The 19,782-nt window shown below is 38.3% G+C and overlaps 1 protein-coding gene across 2 annotated transcripts in view; it reads right to left on the reverse strand.

The window, feature by feature from the left end:
* SHROOM3 (shroom family member 3) overlaps window positions 1-17,871 on the reverse strand; it is a 286,596-nt gene extending 268,725 nt beyond the window's left edge. The window contains exon 1 of one of the 2 annotated variants that reach the window (XM_074324430.1): window positions 17,072-17,871. In XM_074324430.1, coding sequence (XP_074180531.1) covers window positions 17,072-17,239 — 168 coding nt within the window. In that variant the 5' untranslated portion in view covers window positions 17,240-17,871. The remainder of the gene's footprint in view (window positions 1-17,071) is intronic. The other variant, XM_019720366.2, reaches the window with a different exon arrangement.
* Between the last annotated feature and the right edge of the window lie 1,911 nt (window positions 17,872-19,782).

Genomic DNA, 19,782 nt, shown 5'->3' on the forward strand with positions numbered 1-19,782 from the left:
ACCACTATTAAGATATGAAACATTTCCATCACTCGTAAAGATGCCTTGTTCCTCAGTCTCTTCCCAACCACCCCACCATAGAGGCAACCATTGTTCTGATTTATTAAATCATTGTTCTGATTTAAATCTAACCAATGATTAGATTTTCCTGTTCTAAAAATTTATATAAATGGCATCACTCACTATTGTGTTCTGTCTTCTGTCACTCAGCACAGTGCTTTTGCAGTTTATCCACGTTGTTGCACGTACCAGTAGTTGATTCCTTTTTACGGAATCAAAAGTTTGAGCAGTATTGCACTGTGTGGATATGCCACAATTTCTTTACCCATTTCCCATTGTCAGACTGTTTAGATTGCTTCTAGTTTGAAGATATTATGAATACAATTGCTACATTCTTGTACAAATCTTTTTTGTAAACATCTATTTCCATTTCCCTTGAAGAATCATACTTTTTAATTGTTACAGTTTTATAATAAACGTTCATACTTAATAGATAAATTCTTCACTTATTTTTATATTTTTGCCAAAACTTGGTTATGTTTAACATTAGTCTGCCAAAACATGTCTTTGGGAATTTTTGGAAATTGATAGATTAATTTAAGAAGAACTAATATCTTGATAATATTTAGTCTTCTGATCAAGAACATGTTATGCTTTTTCCATTTGGTCAGGACTTCTTTAATGTCCCTCAACAAAGCTTCTAGCTTTTGTCAAAAAGTACTGCACATTTCTATCTAAGTTAATTCTTAGGTAGTTTTTATTTCTTATTATGATTGAAAATTGGTTCTCCCCCACTCCCAATTATTTTTCTTTATTATTACTACTTCTCCATAGGGAAGATTCTGACTTTTTAAAAAATCATTATTATCTTATAACCAGTCACCTTACTGAATTATTTTTCTAGTTATTCTACTACGAACTCTTTTAAACACTTTGTGGAGGACTTTTTCCCCAGAAGAAAATGGCAAGCAGATTGCACTTTCTAAAGCTTCGCTGGATTGCTTTCCAATTATGCTTTCATTATTGCACTCCCTCATAATCAGTGATTTGCCCTACCAACAAACCCTACCAGCCTTTCCTTTCTTTTGTGTCAATTATAAAATTTCAGAGAAATCAAAAGTAAATTCACCTGGAAAATGTAATTTATACCATTCAAAAACATATTTTAAGTCTTGTGCATATGAGAGCTACAGACTATAACTGAAAAAAAAATAGATGTTATTGAATAGTTCATTACACAATAGGCTTCCATCACATCTTTCCACTACACATTGGTAATCAAACATATGTACATTCACTATAGATCCCTCAGATCTGAGAAAGTTTTGATGGGCAGTTACTAGAATGGAGCATGACAAGGACATTTGTAGACACTTGAGAGGCTCTTCTTCCACTCATCACCACCTCTTCTCCCACAGGTCAAGGGTCCCAATTAGAAGTCAGAGCGGACAGCCAAGACTGAGCCCATGGGTCAGGGGGAGCAACGCGATATCATCAGTGGTCAAGAGACTCCTGCTCTCACGTGGCCCATGCCCCCCACATGGCTTCACAAAGTGTAAGATGGCCTTTGTGAAATGCTTCCTCACCCCTCACTCTGAAATGCTTCTTTGCCTTCTTTATAATCTAACCAGTATAGCAGCTGATTCACCTTTATAAACCCTAAAGTGGTGAGACCCCACTGAATTACAATAATTTCAATGAACAAAAATTTCTCAAATTTCAATTGGCGATACCCCTACTCTTCTGCAGTGCTACCATTTCTTTTTCTGTTACAATGTTAAATGCCTTCATGCCCTCAAACTCCACTGAAGAATGAAATTCCATCCTCAGTAATTTAGCAAATCTTTCATATTTGACATTATTTTGCTTTCCCAGGATACTGCACCTTAATTCTCCAAAGACATATGGTACACAAAATACGGGCAGAATTAAACATAGAGATTTAATATCCTGATAGCTGACCATGAGGATCCTAGGCACTTTTCTTTTAGAGAAAATCCTGGAATTCTACTGCCTACATAGTCTGAATGTGACATATTCTGTCTCATTCCCTAAGTTGCCTTATGAACAACTTTTTAGAGTGTCTTGGTGCCTTAAATAATTAGGACTCTGCAGTGTTTGCTAGCGCTTCATTTTGATCATCTTCCTCTACTTCAAATTTCAATTAGTTAAATCAATACTGTACCATGGTGAATAATAATCTACTTTGGGATTCTTATTTATTTTCTTCCCCCCTCCTTTTTTTTTTTTGGTTTCTTCTAATTTTTATTACCAAAATAAAAGTGGTATTTTTCTTTACAATTCAATGATTTTTAATATAGTTAAAGAGTTGTGCACCCGTCACTGTGATCTACTTTCAGAACATTATCATCACCTCAACAAAAACCTTTGTACCCACTAATGGTTATTCTTCATTCCCATCCATAGCCTTAGGCAACCACTAATCTATTTTCTATCTATAGATTTGCCTCTTCTGGACATAGCACATATGAGGTCTGACAATTAAGTTCAAGAACTCAACCTAGAAAAAGTGTTACATCCTCATTGCTGAATATCACTATGGTCACCTTCAAAGTACTCCCCTTGGGAAGCTATGCATTGATGCCAGCACCTAGTCCACCCTTCAAAGGAATTTTGGAACTCTTTTTCTGGAATAGCCATCAGAGCTGTCATTATATTACCCTTGATGTCCTGAAAGTCATAAAAATGTCTTCCTTTCAATATTTCCTTTATCTTCAGATAAAGAAAGAAGTCATTGGGGGCCAGATCAGGTGAGTAGGGAGGGTGTTCCAATACAGTTATTTGTTTACTGGCTAAAAACTCCCTCACAGACAGTGCCATGTGAGCTGGTGCATTGTCATGATGCAAGAGCCATGAACTGTTGGTGAAAAGTTCATGTCGTCTAACTTTTTCACGCAGCCTTTTCAGCACTTCCAAATAGTAAACTTGGTTAACTGTTTGTCCAGTTGGTACAAATTCATAATGAATAATCCCTGTGATATCAAAAAAGGTTAGCAACATCGTTGCTACAAGTTCACGAACTTAATTGTCAAACTTCATAAATTGAACTACATGGTATGTGGGGTTTTATTTGTGTCTGGCTTCTTTAACTGACCATTATTTTTGTGGTTTATCTATCTTATATCATGTATCGGTGTTCGGTTCCTTTTTATTTCTATATTGCCAGATAGCATTCTGTTATATGACTATGCCATATTGTGTTTATTCAGTTCGTGGGCATTTGGATTTTTTTCCACTCTGTGGCTATTGTGAACAATGCAGCTATGATTATTTGAGTATGTTTTCATATAGACATACATTTTTATTTCTCCTTGGTATATACTTAGAAGTTTTCATTGTTGGGTAATATGGCAACTTCTATGTTTCACATTTTTAAAAACTGCCATGTGTTTTTCCAAAGTGGCTGCACCATTTTACATTCCCACCAGCAATGTATGGAAAGGTATATTTTTATTCGCCATGAAATGACAGCATAAAGAGGAGAAACCAAGGAGTTCTGACTAAGAAGAATGCATCATTTCCCTGTTTGAGAGATGGGAAGGAAGGTAGGAGATAATTTTCTTCTGTACTACTTTCTGAATGATTTTCGATTCCACAGGCACAAATGTGTTCAGCAATCAATGCCATGAGGTTAAATGAATGCTGACTTGCTAAGATCTCCCTCATTATGATGAAATGCCCCTCCCAGGGCTCACACACACACAAACACAATTTTTTTAAAAACACTTGCTAGTTCCCACTAATAGAAGGAAGCAAATACTTACCCTCCTTTCCTTCTCTCTTTTTTAATAGAGTATATGTTTATTGCTCCATCTTTCAGAATTCAGACTGATATAAAAGTGCTTTAACTGAAAGAAGGAACAATATTATTAATATATGCATTTTTATATTTTTTGCATTATATTCAAATGTGAATTTAGAAAAGAGAGGACTGGAAGCATGTTTAGTTTCTCTTGAACTGACAATTTCATATAACTGAGAACATCGAGTATGTTACATAAACTCTATTCAGTATTTTAGCCATTCAAGATCAAGTTGAGGTTTAAGGCAGACTAATGGCTGTCACATGAAGCTACTATTTGTCAGTCTTCAGTGAAGTCAAGCAAAAGACAAGGAAATTGGAAAAGGACAACATTGTGAGACAAAGAATAATATATTGTGAGGAAATAGCTCTAAAAGAAAAGAAGTTTCTTGTATTGAATTTGGCAGTGGGACAAGTTATACAAGGAAATCACATTTTAGTGTTGAAAAGTTATTCTGTTGGGAGGGCTGGAAATTATATTTTATTGCTTGCTAAGTGCCAAACTTCATACCACTGCCATGTTATACTGCCAGATATTCTGAACTAAAAAACAGTGTGTTGGTGTGTTGTTCACTTTTCTTCTTGTAGTATGTTTATAGCATGAACTGAGAAAGAAAAGAAGCAACATAAACAAAATTCCAGAAAAGAAACCAAGTGTTCAGAAAGCTCCAAAAGAATCATATATAATTTTCTGTGTCTTCTGCTCAGGGGGCCACATTTTCCATAACCACTGACCTATGGAACCTGTAGAATAAAGGAACGTATAGAACAAGAGACTGGATCCCCCTTTCAGAGGGGAGGGGAAACTCTCTTGGTGTTGGACTGATAACAAAAAAAGAAGTGATGATAAAAACAGTGTGGCTCATCAACCCATTCAGTGGAGGAAAAGAGAAAGGCAGGCTCATCTATGAGAGGGCAGAAGATGAAAGAGAGAATTGCAAAACATCACCTCTAGGAATGAACTACTCCTTTACTTAGCACCCAAGAAAATATTAGGTCTCAGAAACTATAGGACTCCTCCTGCTTGAATTCCGTAGCAGAGTAGAAAGACCGTAACCTGCCTTAGACTTTTGGTCCTGGCTTTCACTTAGTAAGCATTCCCTAAATGGTGGTTACCTTCATTTAGGCTTCCCCAGAAGCAGCCTCAAGACAAGAATTCAAATGCAAGTAGATTATCTGTGAAGTAAAGAAAACTGAGAGGGAAGTGGGCAAAGGAGGCAGGGAAAGGAAGTCAGTCCCTACAGATGGATTATCAAGCCAGCTACAGCCGAGGGCAGGTGTCACGGCAGGTGCAGCTTAATCCTGCCAGGGCAACACAAGGAGCTACACCCCTCAGAGTTATCCCATCCAAGGGACCCAAGAGCTGGGCTGTTTATGTACCAACTCCACTCAGTCATAGGTTGAGGGCTGCTCTCAGAGTCATTAACCAGGTGGCAAAGATGAGGAAAAATAAAGTCCTTAAGGAAAGAAATGCAGGTGTTGCAGTTGGAAGTCAAGCCAACATGCACAGAAGTGAAAGGTGAGGGAATGCGGGTGTGGCAGCAACTAGGTCACTTCAAGTGGTACAAAAAGAAACTGAACATGCACGCTTTTTGGGTGCAGGGAACTTGTTTGCTGTTGGTTTCCCAATGCTATCATGTTTCAGGCATTCAATAAATAATATGTTGACTAAATATGTTAGTAAATCCATGAAATAGCATAAATCCTGGCTCCATCATTTATGAAAAACCTCTTTTCTCATATATAAAAACAAATCTCATTCTATCAAATAATAAATAAGAGAACTGAGCACAGTGCCTGACCCATATCCATTTCCTCCTTTCTCCCACACAGTCCCGCCTTCTTTATGTTGCTTCCCTTCATTAAGAGAAAAGGTAGATGTAGTGCTTTGCAGTGCCTGAGTTCAGAAATCTGCAATACATCTTGGCCCACTGGAAGGGCCTACACCAACCGTTTCTTCTTAGGGGTCAAATTCATTAACTTACATATGTAGGGGAAACTGTGATAGTAATTCTTTCAAGAGACGGCCAACAACATATTTAATTGTAAACATTGAGCCAAGAGTCCCACTATGCAACTATGAATGCAATCCTGAAGAACAAAACTAATTCTTTTAACCTTCCTGCTGCTTATATTTAGGTCAATGGCTGCCTTGTTTCTGACCTACTGCTCATTAGCAATTACTCAAAAGTGAGAACTTGGGGAAAAAAAAGTAAAAAAAAAAAAAGTCCAGGACTAACAGGACAGTGTCAGGTATTTTCTGCCTTCTCATTCCCAAAAGTTTACTCACCCCCCTGTTCTTTTCATGCTCCATCTCAACACCCAACATATGTATATATTTCTGGAACCTAGCCAGATCCTGGGTCTGAATTCCAACAGCTCATTGCCCAGTTTCCATGAGACGAGGCCTAAGACATGTGAACTTCTCAGAAGACTAGACACTAGATGATAAAAGCTTAAATTATACACATATGTTTTCCTGCATTAAAATTTTTAACTTTTCAAAGGAACAGAGTAAGTCAATTAGTTCTAGAAGTCTAATCTTTCTTCCTACTTTCTCAGGATATAATTTAATATCCAAAGTGTTAAGCACTTTGTCTGACTAATCAGAAGAATGCTTATTTCACTACAATTGCCTGTGTTTTGATTCCAAATTCATACTTACAGTAGACAAGCTGGAAGAGCAGAACAGATGCACATTTTATGAACTAAGCAAGAGCTAGGAAGAGACAAACAGAATGACACAAAGCTTGGTGCAGTGAACAACCCTACATGAAAGAGCAACCTCATAACCAGGTCTCTTTACCAAGTTTAAGGGCATGAACTTGAAGCACCCCAGAAAATCAGTGCTTGATCTGTTTGAAGCCCAAGTTTGATTTCCTGTATTAACTGTATCCAGCCCGTTAGCTTTAAACTGTTTCATGCTTATCTAGTCAATTAGTGTTTTTCCTTGGGTAACAGGCCTGGTTTGAGGGTTAAGGTTTTATCATGGCTTAACCATGAGATGGAATGTATCCAGCTCAAGAGGCTAAGTGGCAGAGTTTAGGCTGGCAGGGAGGGGAGAGTTTAAGTCAATTGAGACAAGGGCATGATAGAAAAAACAAAAACAAAAATGATGACTGTGTCTAAAGATGAAAACACAAGATCCCAGTTGAAAAACAACAGTCAGAGAGGTAAACTGAGACTAAGGTCGGAACCTCGCAAAAGTAAAAGGTGGCAGGAAGCAGGGCCTGGGAGATTGTGGGGAGTCCAATTTAATTCCCATGGTTGACGTCTCAGGCACACTCCTCATTTCATGGTACAAGCTACCTTCAAGATACCATTGAGCTGCCTGATTTTTTCACACATTTCACACATCACACTTCTACCAGTTTATTGTGACACAGGGCAAAGTAGATGGAAGGATTCTTTGGAATTATAAAATGACAACGCAGTTTTTACTTTAAAAGGTATTTTTTCAGGCTTCAAGTTTAAAAGGTCTTAGATCAGCTCCTACTTATTTTTATGACCTTCAGCAAGCTTCCAGTTTCTTCATCTATAAAATGGAAATAATAATAGAACTTATACCTCAAGAGTTTTATAAAGCTTATGTGAGCTAGCACGCCTGTTACAAAGCAGGACCTCAGTAAAATTAGTCATATTACTATGACAAAAGCAACACTAGGAAATCTTGTTGGCTTGAAGTGAAAAATAAGCCAAAAGATCAACAGTTATAGGGTAGGATCTTCTACCCAATAGGAGGAGAATCTTCTCCCAACTAATAAAAAAAAAAGATATTTACTGCTTATTTATGCATCATTCCCCATAAATCACAATGAATTTTGACAGTTGTCTTTTGGAAGGCCCTTTTCTGTAGTAGACCCAGGAAGTACCTTAGAAATGCATGAGGGAGAGAAGAGAAGGTAGCTTTACTAGCCAGCACTAAAAAAATCTCCCAGAGTTTAAATGCATGCAATCGGCTCATCCACCATAAGTAAAGAAAGACTCATGATCTGATATATCCTCACACCCTGCATTTAAATCCAGTTCAAGGTCCTTTCCACTTCCTACAAGGCCCCATATGATCTGACCCCTGCCAATCTTTCCATTTTCATATCATACCTCTCTCTCTCTTGCTTACTGCTATATACTGAAAACGTGTTCCCCCAAATTTCTTATGTTGAAACCTATTCCCCCAATGTGATGGTATTTGGAGGTGGGGCCTTTGGGAGGTGATTTAAGTCATGAGGTTGGAGCCCTTATGAATGGACTTCATGCCCTTATGAAAGATACTCCCAAGAGCTTCCTTAGTGGTTCTGACATGTGAGGATACAGTGAGAAGATATGATCTATGGACCAGGAAGCGAGCCCTCACCAGATATCAGATCTGCCTGTACCTTTATCTTGGACTTACCAGCCTCCAGAACTGTGAGAAATAAATGTCTGTTGTTTATAAGCCTATGGTATTCTGTCGTAGCAGTCTGAACAGACTAAGGATACTATAATAACACCGACTTTCTTCTTGTTTCTGAAACATTCTAAGACTTTCCTGCTTCAGTGCAACTTACAAAACTTTTTGTATGTCTGACGTATTTCTCATCCATCAGTTCTTCTTAGTTCAGGTGTCGTCTTATCAGAAAACTCTTCTCCAATCACCCTATTTAAAATAAACCCTGCTCCCCATATCTCTACCCCACAGACACTACCACTCTGGAACCCATAATTTTTTTTTCTTAATAACACTTATCAACCCTGAAATTATCATGTACAAACATACTTATTGCCAGTCTCTTTCTCCTGGAACATGTGCTCCATGAAGGCAGGGAATTTTCTGTTCACCGTTTCAGTGTGAGGGAGCAACTGTTGGCTATGATACAGAAAATCAGCCAAGTATCACCTTTGTTGTATGAGTTGCTAACTTCTGTTTGGTACCTACTATTGTCTCACCAATCTGTATCATCATATCATAACTAAACTCTGGATTGTGTTTTGTCATTTCAAAGTACTTTTGTATAGCTGAATCTCCTTTAGGTGAATGGCCCATTTTTAAAGATGAGGAAATTGAAGTTCAGGAAAGCTAAGTTACTTGCCCACGGTCACATAGCCAGTAAAGACTAGGGTTGAAATGAAACTTCTTTGTTTTCATTCCTAGCCCTATATTGTCTGGGATGTGTATTTTGCTATACTGGATAGGCCTAAAGTGAAAAAAGATAGCATAGAAATTACAATCCTAAATAAATAGAAACATAGCAAACAGCATTTAAAAATAAAAGCTTTAGGCAAATCTCATATCTCATATCTTAGATCTCATGTCTAAGATCAAATGCAGTTCAAAATGGAGAAGGAAATAATGCATAGATGCATGAATGGCTAAGGAATAGAAAAATGCGGTTGATGCAAGAACAAATTCAGGCTCAGATTGCCCAGGACAGAGTGTTCTACACATCAGTCTTCCAAGTTAGTAAGCCTCCTCTGAAAGCAGGAAAGAACTGTCATTTCCATTCTACAGATCAAGATACACAAGTTCTCTTATGTGGGAAAAGTCATTTGAACAGGGGGAGGAACAATGCTTAGATTTAGCAATCTTTGCCTTGTTTTGTTTCATTGAGAAGGGCCTGGGATGTCAGAGCATGAGAGATGGATGGACTCCTGGGATGGAATGAGCGGGAGAACACTGACTCTGCAGCTCTTTGGATCAAGATGTTTACTGTTTGGAAGAACATCAAAGGGAGAGATCTGGAAAAATCTGTCTGTGTGTTAGTTCAGATCCAGAATGTCCTTTGAGGTGTTGTTATTTTTCAAAGAGTGATAGTAAGTCTCTCATTATGTGTCTCCAAACACACTGTGGGTTCACTAAAATGAGACAAATATTTCTTAAATTGTATCCCCTGCATAGGAGGCAATGCCTTGGGAATCTATTAGCTTTAAAAGAAAGCACAGTTCTTCCTGATGCTAAGGTCCATTTGGCAAACAACCTCAGGACGCTACTTGAATAAAAGTTATTTCCAACAGCATTGATAGGATCACAAGCTTAGTTTGTGTCTAAAACACCGAATACTTTAAGCAAAGTTTAGGTAACTACTAAAGATTAAATTAAAACACGAATTTCCCTTGTTTCCAATCTAATCCAATTCAACAGACATTTAACATTAAATATGTGCAAGCTATCATTAAATTGAGAGTCAAACTTAACTTGCCTTATTTTTTCAACCAGGTTTTACTAGTATCGTGTTTGCACACAACACTCAATATCTTTCTAACAAAGATTGTACAGAAGATCCTCTTTAATATTCATTTATCTTCTTCTTTATTCATTAACACATTTTCATTTCTGTCATTGGTATGCATAGTTTATGCACTGTGGATAATAGAAAGAGAGGGAGGAAGGGAGGGAGGGAGGGAGGAAAGATCCCTAGCTTCTAGAAATTAACGGCCTAACAGGGGAGCTAGGATTTATACAAAACTATGAATAGCACAACCAGAAAGCAATTATTTCCTCACTAGCTGAGCTTTGCACACACACACACACACACACACACACACACACACACACAAATTTGTTTGCTAAGGCAGAAACCATCTTAGCAAATAAATGAACTTTATTGTGTCTCATTTTCTCTGTGTGTAATGAGGAAGCTGGATTAGATGATTGCGGAGAATCTTTATAGCTCTAAAATCCTATAAGGCATTTAACATTTATTGAGCATTTGTTGTGTGAAATGAGAAATATTTCACTAGAAGAAGCAAGATATACAGCCTGAGTGAAACTCACTTGGCTTTGAAGAGATTATAAGTTGTTGGCAGGATGCCAAATGCAAACAACTACATGTATTAGAAGATGGCATGAATAAAGGTGCTGGGGAGGTGAGAGGAAGGAGGAATTAATGCAAATACAGGACAGAGAGAGATGGAACAAAGAGGGAATGAACAAATTAGCTGACAGACAGAACAGAGATGAGGCTACCCTGGTATGAAAGGCAAAGGATGCTAAAGGAAAGAGCAAGAAAGGTAAGGAGAGAACCTCAGAAATGACTGGCTAGTTTGAAAGGTCACTAACAAGCTGATCTAGCTTGGTACTTGGAAAAGATGACTTTGGGGTAAACTGAAAAAACCAGCACAATGTCTTGGGGAACTGCCCAAAAGTCAATTCACATTGAACTCAGGGACCATGGCTGAAGAGCTGATAAAATAAAGCTTGTTTTAATGCAGAAGAAATGGGCCAAGAGAGTTTGCAGGACTGATGCTGTTGTGTTGAAACTGAGGGGAACCACAAAAGCTAGGTTGTGAAGTGCTAAATCTCAACAGATGAATACAGAAAGTCCAGAAATTAGGGAATCTCAACATGGTCAACCAGGCAATTTAAGTATGCTCCAAATGAATAATTTCCTAACCTATGACCTGTTTCTATTTCCAACACTTTACACAGTGCAGTAAAGCAGTTCATTTCACTTTAAACTTGCAGGTTGATTGGGATGTTTTGGATGGTTCTCTCCAGACGAGGAATTAAGAAGAGGACTCAGGGATTAGGTCATATCACTAAGGCTAGAGAACCCAATGAAAGAATCCATTTAAAAATCTTAAGTGGTATCATCCAATAGGAAGTCAGGGGACCTATGTTTGAGGGTGTCTCTGACTTCAGGTAGCAAACATACACTCCTATAGATAAAGAATGGAAAGATGGAGATGTGACAGGTGTAGTGAGTCAGGTGTGGGTAAACAAGGCCTAGAGCAGGGGTGTCCAAACTGCGGCCCGAGGGCCAATTGTGGTCCACAATCCATTGTTCATTGGCCTGCAGCAAATTCCAAAAATATATTTAGTTTACTTAAATAAACCAGGTGAGGCAATACGTACTTCACCTCAAGCAAGTCGCCCGGTTGTTTGTGTATTTTACCGCATATGGCCCTTGATGAAATCCGTTGAAAAAAGTTTGGACAGCCCTGGCCTAGAGGAAGGCTATTATTTGGATTGACAGGAAGAGGATGATGGCGTTATAGGTGGAAGAACAAGGGGTGATGGTGTAGAAGATGGAACCAACAGGATTTATACACGAGATGGCACAGGAGAGAGTCCAGCCAGAGCAAAATATACCTCCCAGGGAGTAGGAATCAAGACTATGTGCTCTGAGTTTTGATGATGCAAGAGACATAAGAGACTGAGGCAATGGTTTACCCTAAATCCTGAAGCCTAGAAAAAAATTTTTTAAACACACAAGAGAAAGTGTCTTTACTTTTTTCTACAAATTGCAGCAGCGGCTAAAAGCACAGGACCTGGAGACCGGGTGTGTGGTGCCAAAACTTCCATTGCAGCGGGTAATTCTGTGGTATCTTGTCTTCCAATCCAGCCCTCTGATATATCCAATTGTTTTTGACGAGTGCCATCATTTCAACAATAGGGCCATTCAGAACCACTTCATATATTTAAAAGCTCTTCCAGGGGATCTGTTTGACTGTTTCAAGGATCTCTCCGCTGGTGAGAACTCTGCTGTGACTATAGGACAGTCTAACTGCCCCCAGGCAACCCCATTCCAGTCGCCAATCCTCCAGAGAGTGCAGTGCATCCAAGACCCCAGAGTATCCACTGAGTCTGCGTGGGTTTGCTGAGGCTACTCCCCTGCAACTAAAACAGGCCTCCTTCTTCTGCTGCTCTTCTTCCAAAAGGCTGAGCTGGCCCACTCATACTTCTTTTTGGCTTGGGTACAAATTGTAGTCTTCTTCTTGAGGAATCTTAGGCCATGAAAGAAAATGAAGTACATGTGGAAGTTTTCATTGTTTGAAATGTACAAAAAAGGTGCCTCAAAGGTGAAGATACCACAAAGACACTAACAAATGTCAAGTGGCCCCTGTTCTTTATGGGCCTTGGATGACTTAAAGGGGTTGCTTGAGCAGGTAGTCATATGTATTTTATGAGACCTTATAGGACTAAGCTGTTAAAAATTGTTTCCCTCTAATAAATTTTAAAACATATGTAATAAAAGATTAATCCCATATGTTACCCAGAGAATAGCTCTAGAATCTAGACAGAGCCAAATATTCAGTAGGCAATGGTGATCGGATGGCACAGTGTGTGAAGGGCATGGACTCCAGGAAACCAGAATGCCTGGATTGAAATTCCAACTCTGCCACTTACTACTACCTTGAGAGCTTCAGAAAACTACTCAAATTCTGTATCTCTATTTCTCATGTAAAAAATGGGCATAATATTACCTTACTCGTGGAGTTGTGGAAATTCAAGGAGTTAACACATGTGGATCTCTTGGAACAGAGCTTGGCACAGAGTAAGTCCTCAGTAAGTGCCAGCTGTAGTTGTTGTTTATTGTCATCATAGTTGTTACTTGATTTATGAGCCCAGGGGGCAGGTATATCCCCGCTGCAGGTGGAACTGCCTTTCTCAGCCACAATGCAGAGTGAGTCATAATAAAATCATGCTGCCAACTTCCTGAACTATCGAATTACTTGAGCTTCCACATATAATCACTTTTCTTTTTTTAAGTTGCCCTTTCTTTTTGAAGTTCACAGATTACAGAGGCTCTTTCCTCAACCCCACCTTTCTTTTTCAAGGACATTAAACCCCAAAGAAAGTGATTTGAAAATGATTTCTTTTATTGCCACCCTTTTGTAGTTCCTTTTTCCCCATTCAATCTCCTGCCTCATTTGTACCTAAAGAAAAATGATACTTCATTCATTATATTGTCATCCATACCTGGCAGCTTATAACTGCCTTGTATGAGTACGTGCCTTTCATATGTATGACTCAGTGTGTATTGTCCCTTCCCTTCCCATATAATATAGGTCACCCTACATTGGGGGAATACAAACATTTGGTTAGCATTGTATGAGCTAATAGGCACTTTTTTCATTGACCTAGAAAGATCTGGGATATGTACGATCAGCCACTAAATTTCACTTTAGTTCCGTCCCTGGTACTGTCTTAACTATACGGACTTTCATCAGTGTTCAAACACCCTGTTGGTTGGCAAAATAATGCTTTCTCCCCCAAAAGACACCCACGTTCTAATCACTGGAACCTGTGAATATGTTAGGTTACGTGGCAAGGGCAATTAAAATTGCAGATGGAGTTGAGGTTGTTATTCAACTGATCTTAAAATAGGGAGAGTATCCTGGTAGGGCCAATCCCAAGGGTCCTTAAAATTGGAAGAAGGAGGCAGAAGTTAGAGATCAGAGTGATGCAATATGAGAGGGACTCCACTTGCAACTGCTGGCTATGAAGATGGAGAACGGTGACCAGTCCGCCTCTAGAAGCTGGAAAGGCCAACGAAATGGATCCTCCCCTAGAGCCTCCAGAAAGGCACACAGCCCTGCTGACACCTTGATTTTAGCCCATTGAGACCAATGTTAGATTTCTGACTTCCAGAACTATAAGATAATAAATTTGGGTTGTCTTAAGCCACAAAGTTTGTGGTAATTTTTACAGCAGCCATACGAAACTAATACTCGCTCCATCTCGGGCAATCTGCCTGGCATTCTCATCTCATAAGACTGCTCCCTACTTAACCTGCCCACTGCTCTGCTTTGTCTTTGCTTATTAATGCAATAGAAGTTATTGAGCACCTACTCTGTGCCAGGCATTCGGCTAGATCCTGGAAACGCAAGATGAATAAGACATAGCCCATGCCCATTCATTTACTCAACAAATATTTGTATTAAATGTGTAGAGATTAAAAAAAAAAAAAAAAAGTCCCTGCCCTAAAGAGGCTCATCAACTTCTGAGAAGACAAGTAACATAAATAAAAAATTATGATTCAGTGTAATAAGTGCATGTTATAGGAGTATAGAAGAGAGACCACTGATGTCAGCTTGATAAAATCAGGAAAACTTCAAGGAGAGGAAGAAATGGAGCTTGAATGAACATGAACTTGCCAGACAAAAAGGATGGGGAGAGATATTCAGGAGTTTTGAAGCGATGTGGCACTTGAAATCTGGCATCTGAGGAACAGAATTTTAAATCTTATTTCATTTTATTTACTTAATTGAAGTGGAAATAACCACATGTGGCTGGTGGCTACCATATTGGACAGAGCAGATTGCACCAGGTTATACCCCTGAAAGGAAAGAGATTGCCTTCTTTTCCTCCTTTTTCTACTTTTTCTGACTGGAAAGTAGATGTTGTGGCAAGTTGCCTTAAACCATGCAGACAGGGCATCACCCCAAGGATGAAAGGAAGAAAATAGAAGGGATTTGGGTCCCTGACATTGTGAAGTCATCTTTCAGATTGGTTTATGCTCAGATTATTATGTGAGGGAGATACAAGTACCTGTATTGTTTGATCTACAGTTATTTTGGATCTTGGCACAGCAGCCAAATCTGTATACCAATACAAATGTCTCCTAGAGTAATGAAAAGCAATAATTACAACCTTTGCTAAGATTTTTTTTGAGCTCCTTCTGTGTACCAGGCCCTATGCTAACTGTTCTAAATTCATGGTCTCATTTAATCTCCACATATTCTGATAAAGGAGATACTAGTAGACCCCCATTCTACAGATACAATGGAATCCTAGAAGAGTGGCTCATTTGTGGTAGAATTAGGTCTGTCTGACAGCAAACTGTATTCCAGCATATGGATACATAATATCTTATCATTAAAGGCCAGGCAAATTGAGTGTACAATCAGAGGTTTTAAATGCACAGATGATATTTATGTTTGTGGCAGACATTCTCTGTTGCCTACCCAGCACTCACTCCCTCCTCCTTCTTCAAAACAGAACCCCAATTTGTTCAAATAGTAGGCGGAGATACCTCAACATCAGGAAGGGTGGGCTTCTATCGCAGAACCCAGGAGAGAAATCCTGACTGTCTAAACTAGTCATGGGAATTTCATTTCTCCTGGCCAGTAATTGGTCTGAGGATAAGTATGTGGCACAGTTCTGGTCAATGAAATGTAAGCAAAAGTCTGATAAGGAGGGTGTTCCTTTCTAAACAAAAAGCCAAAACCCTGCCCAGAATGAAGATGCAATATCGGAAGTGTGGCATCCATCATGCAACCATGAAGACAAAAGCCAGCACCATAAGAATGGCAGAGTGGAGAAATAAGAGAAGTCCCTGTTGACATTATTGAGCTGCTGCTCCTGGCCTGGACAGCCTACCTACACCCTTCTTGTAATATGAGAAAAACAAACCCCAATTTACTTAGGCCGCTGTAAATCAGGTTTTCAGTTACTTATAGCTGGGAGACATCCTAACTGATGTACATACACACATATCTTTTGTTTTCTTAGGAAAGATAAGAAAAAGTCACACAGCTGGCAGTGGTATCCTGCACACACTTGGCTGACTGCTAGAAGCCAATTTCCACTGGCTCATCCACAGTAAGAAGCATTTCAGTCTCTCCCAAAACACACATCTTAGGGGATATGAAAACTGACCTTAAAAGGTAACAGAGTTCAGGCAAAATGCACACTTATTCCTTATTTATCAAAATAATTATCCCATATTTATCAAACTGAAAAAAATTTCCCCTCAGTTACAAATGTTTTTTGAGAAATACACATGTGTGGAAAACATTTATATTCTGTTGTTTTAGACTTACTATTCTGAAATTTTAAAAGAAATCCATGTAGTTTAAGAGAAAAGCAGTAATACTAAGCCTAATGTATAAAAAGGATTCATTCACTGGGTATACCTACCAGCATCAAAGATAAATGAAGAACTAAAACATATTGCAGGATGACTAAAGTTTAAAAATTGGCTTAAATACATGAATAAATAGAAGAGGAGAAATGGTGTTTTGCCCTTGAATTATACTGAAAGCTAATTTAATTCGGAATGTGCTAAAAAGCAATAAATAATATTTATGCAATTAATTATCCAGAATTACAAACAAATTCTAAAGTATTTTGGAATGCTAAACATTTCCAAATGAAGGGGGAAAGAACAGATATTTTTCTAGCCATATAAAGGCACATATACAAAAACAAACACTATGCCACCACCTTAACCATGTTAATCTTTAATCTGATTTATAACTGAATAGGTCATGTGGTAGTTGGTTTTATACTATTTCTTTCAGAAAACGAGACTATCCATCAAACAAGCATATTTTCCCCTGGGATTTCACGGAATAAATGAACTAGACACATTCTTCTTTCAAATACCAAGGTATGCAAAATATCTCCAGATACAATCAGCAAGGTATGAAACAGCAAATTAAGCAATATTCAGGCAACCCAGCATTATTTTTGCAGTTTTGACAGATGTGATAAAAGTTGAAAAAGCAATTTGAATAAAGACAATATTGGAAAAAGACACATACCTTAGAGATGATTAACGGTTCTCCGTGCTCCAGGCCACCTTTCAAAGTAAAACCCCAGGGAGCTCCTCCCTGCAGGAATGCTTCCAGATAAATGTACCTTCCCGTGGGCGTCGTATTAGGTTTTGGTGTGGCACGAGTCTCCTTGAAGTTTTCTGTGGTTCTCATCATGCCAAACACATGATCCCACGAGTTGTATTGCAAATGCCTGAAACTGATTCAAGAAAGCGGTGCTTCTATGTAGCACGTTATCCCATCCCTCATGATTACGCGCCGGTCAAAAGGCAGGTTTTGAGAAAAGAATTCTTTCAGAGGTAAAATGACCTTCCGAGCTTAAATCCAAGATGCTGAACCAAGAGGATTTCTCACTTTAGCTTTCCGTAATGTAAAGTCTCCTCACGGCATTCCAGGTTCCACTGAAGCTCCCGAGCGGTGTGTATACATATACATATGCACGTCTTCACTCCGTTCGAGAAACCTTCTTTCAGTGTCACTTTCAAGACTGCTTTTATTTCACACACGTACACAACAAAACCTTTTCCGCATATTTTACAGAGAAAATTAAAATACTCTTACAATATATAGTAAGAAAATTGCAAAAACTCAAACGAATACCTAATTTTTGATTGATTATCAACCCTTTCTTCCTCTGGGAGTGAAATTTACCATTACAATAGCCTCCCCTCTCCCCAGAAGTAGCTTTAAAAGAAAGAAAGCACTTACTATGCTTCTGCTTGCTTCAAAAAATTTCTAACTTTTCCGGAAAAGACAGAGAAGTTGGCTAAAACTTTTTGCTTAAAATTTTTCAGTAATAAATTAACACTTTGTTTCTTGAAAAAGAAAAGGTTTTGCAGGATGTAGCAAAAAAAAAAAAAAAAAAAAAAATTCCTGGTAAATTAATCCTCAGTGGAAAAAATACCCAGGAGGCAGGCAGCCCAGTTCTTTCTTTGGTATTTTCAATGATGATCAGCTAGGGCTGCTGCTGCTGTGGCAGCCACTTGCCTCCTCTGAGAGAAAGAGTGAGGAAGTGAGAGGGAAATGGATTAAGACAGATAGAGGCACCGCGACCTTCCTGCACAGTAAGCACTGCTATGCAGAATTCAGTTCAGCACAAAGACCTGACCAATCAAAACAGTCTCACAGCTGATAAAATACCGTACAGATGGCTAATTACCAGGGAGTAAAAAGTAGTTGATAGAACAGCCCCACCTTGTACCAATTAAAGCAGAATCCCTGGGAGTGAGAAACCGGCATTGGCAGTTTTTAAACTCTGGTCCGTTCTGCCAGCAGCCCTGTTTGAGCAGCAGTGCCCTAAGCGGTTTGTTGGAGTAAACATTTAAACGTCTAGGTGGTGGCACAAGGGCTTTTGTTTTTTCATTTGAAGAAAATACCGGTATAAATATGAGCAGCCTCTCATCTTGAAATAAGACTGTCCAATCAAATTTCTGCTTGTTTGACTCGATACCAACAGGCTCATGTTTTTCTTCTATATTTTAATTATCTACTCCAAGAATGAAAAGAAATGCCTGGCAAATAATAGGCACTTAAGGCTGAATGTTGTTCTGATTTCAGGTTATTAGTAGAATTTTGTAATAATGTTATATAAAATTTAATATTACTACTTTTTGTTAAAAATGTGAACAGTACAAGATAACTACATCTTTTATCCAGAAGCCTCAGCTATTAAGTTACTGAAACAAATTAGAACGATTTCCAAAGAATATGTTTACTAAAACCTTTTCTGTTTAAAAGTATGTGATAATGTAAATAATGTTGAAAACTGAGGCTAAAAACTTCTGTAGATTTTGATACCAATTTAACTTTGGTGTTTGTACTTATCATTAATGAAAAGTTAATATACTAGAGAAGCAGACATAATATGCAAATAAGTCTAGACAATATTTAATGTATGATACCTGACAGTGGTATTTTTTGGTAGTAACTTCCTCTGAAGGCTCAAAGACAAAAAAAGTAAAATCTCATTTTTATGTAATGATAGTATTTCAGTGGAAACATAAAGAGTACTAAATGAATGTATATTGTATTTTTAAATAAAAGTCCTAGGTAAATGAAAATTTTTTTCTGAAAATTATTTTTTGTGGCACTTACAATCTTGCTCCTGATTCACCTGGTAAAAAATGGGATTTTATAGAATCAGCATTTACCATTAAAAGTAATAAAGCTGGGGAGGAAAGGCAAAGGAAGTAAGAAAAAGATAAGCACTGAAGAATAGAACTCAGTGCTCGTAGACTGATGAAATCTCTATTTTATTTTATCACCAAAAATATTTAAGACAAGTATTTAATGAAAATTGATATAGACTCTGAAAAAATATGTAAAATTTCACTTGGTGGATATTCAGAGTAGCAACTGATAGATGAGGATTAGAGTAACTTTTTCCCCCATCTTCCATTGCTCAGATTCAAAGAGTGTTAAAGCTACAAGGGACAACCCTCCCCGCCAGGTCCCTCCTCTCCACTTGTTTTCTTAGGACACAGCGGCCAGAAAAAGTTAAATGATCTCACAAGAGCCATCCCGCAAACAGGCTACATGGGCATAGAATTAAAATCCTCAGACACTTAGGAATGGAATCTCAGCTTAAGATAGTTCTTTTGCGTAATTTGTGGCACAAAAACAACTTTCTACGTGGCCGGCATTACTAATTCATAAGGAGAACTTCTGTTAGGCCATATGATTTGGATCCAAACTCTAAT

Source organism: Rhinolophus sinicus, linkage group LG02 (assembly GCF_036562045.2).
Source record: "Rhinolophus sinicus isolate RSC01 linkage group LG02, ASM3656204v1, whole genome shotgun sequence".
In the NCBI taxonomy this organism is placed as follows: Eukaryota; Metazoa; Chordata; class Mammalia; order Chiroptera; family Rhinolophidae; genus Rhinolophus; species Rhinolophus sinicus.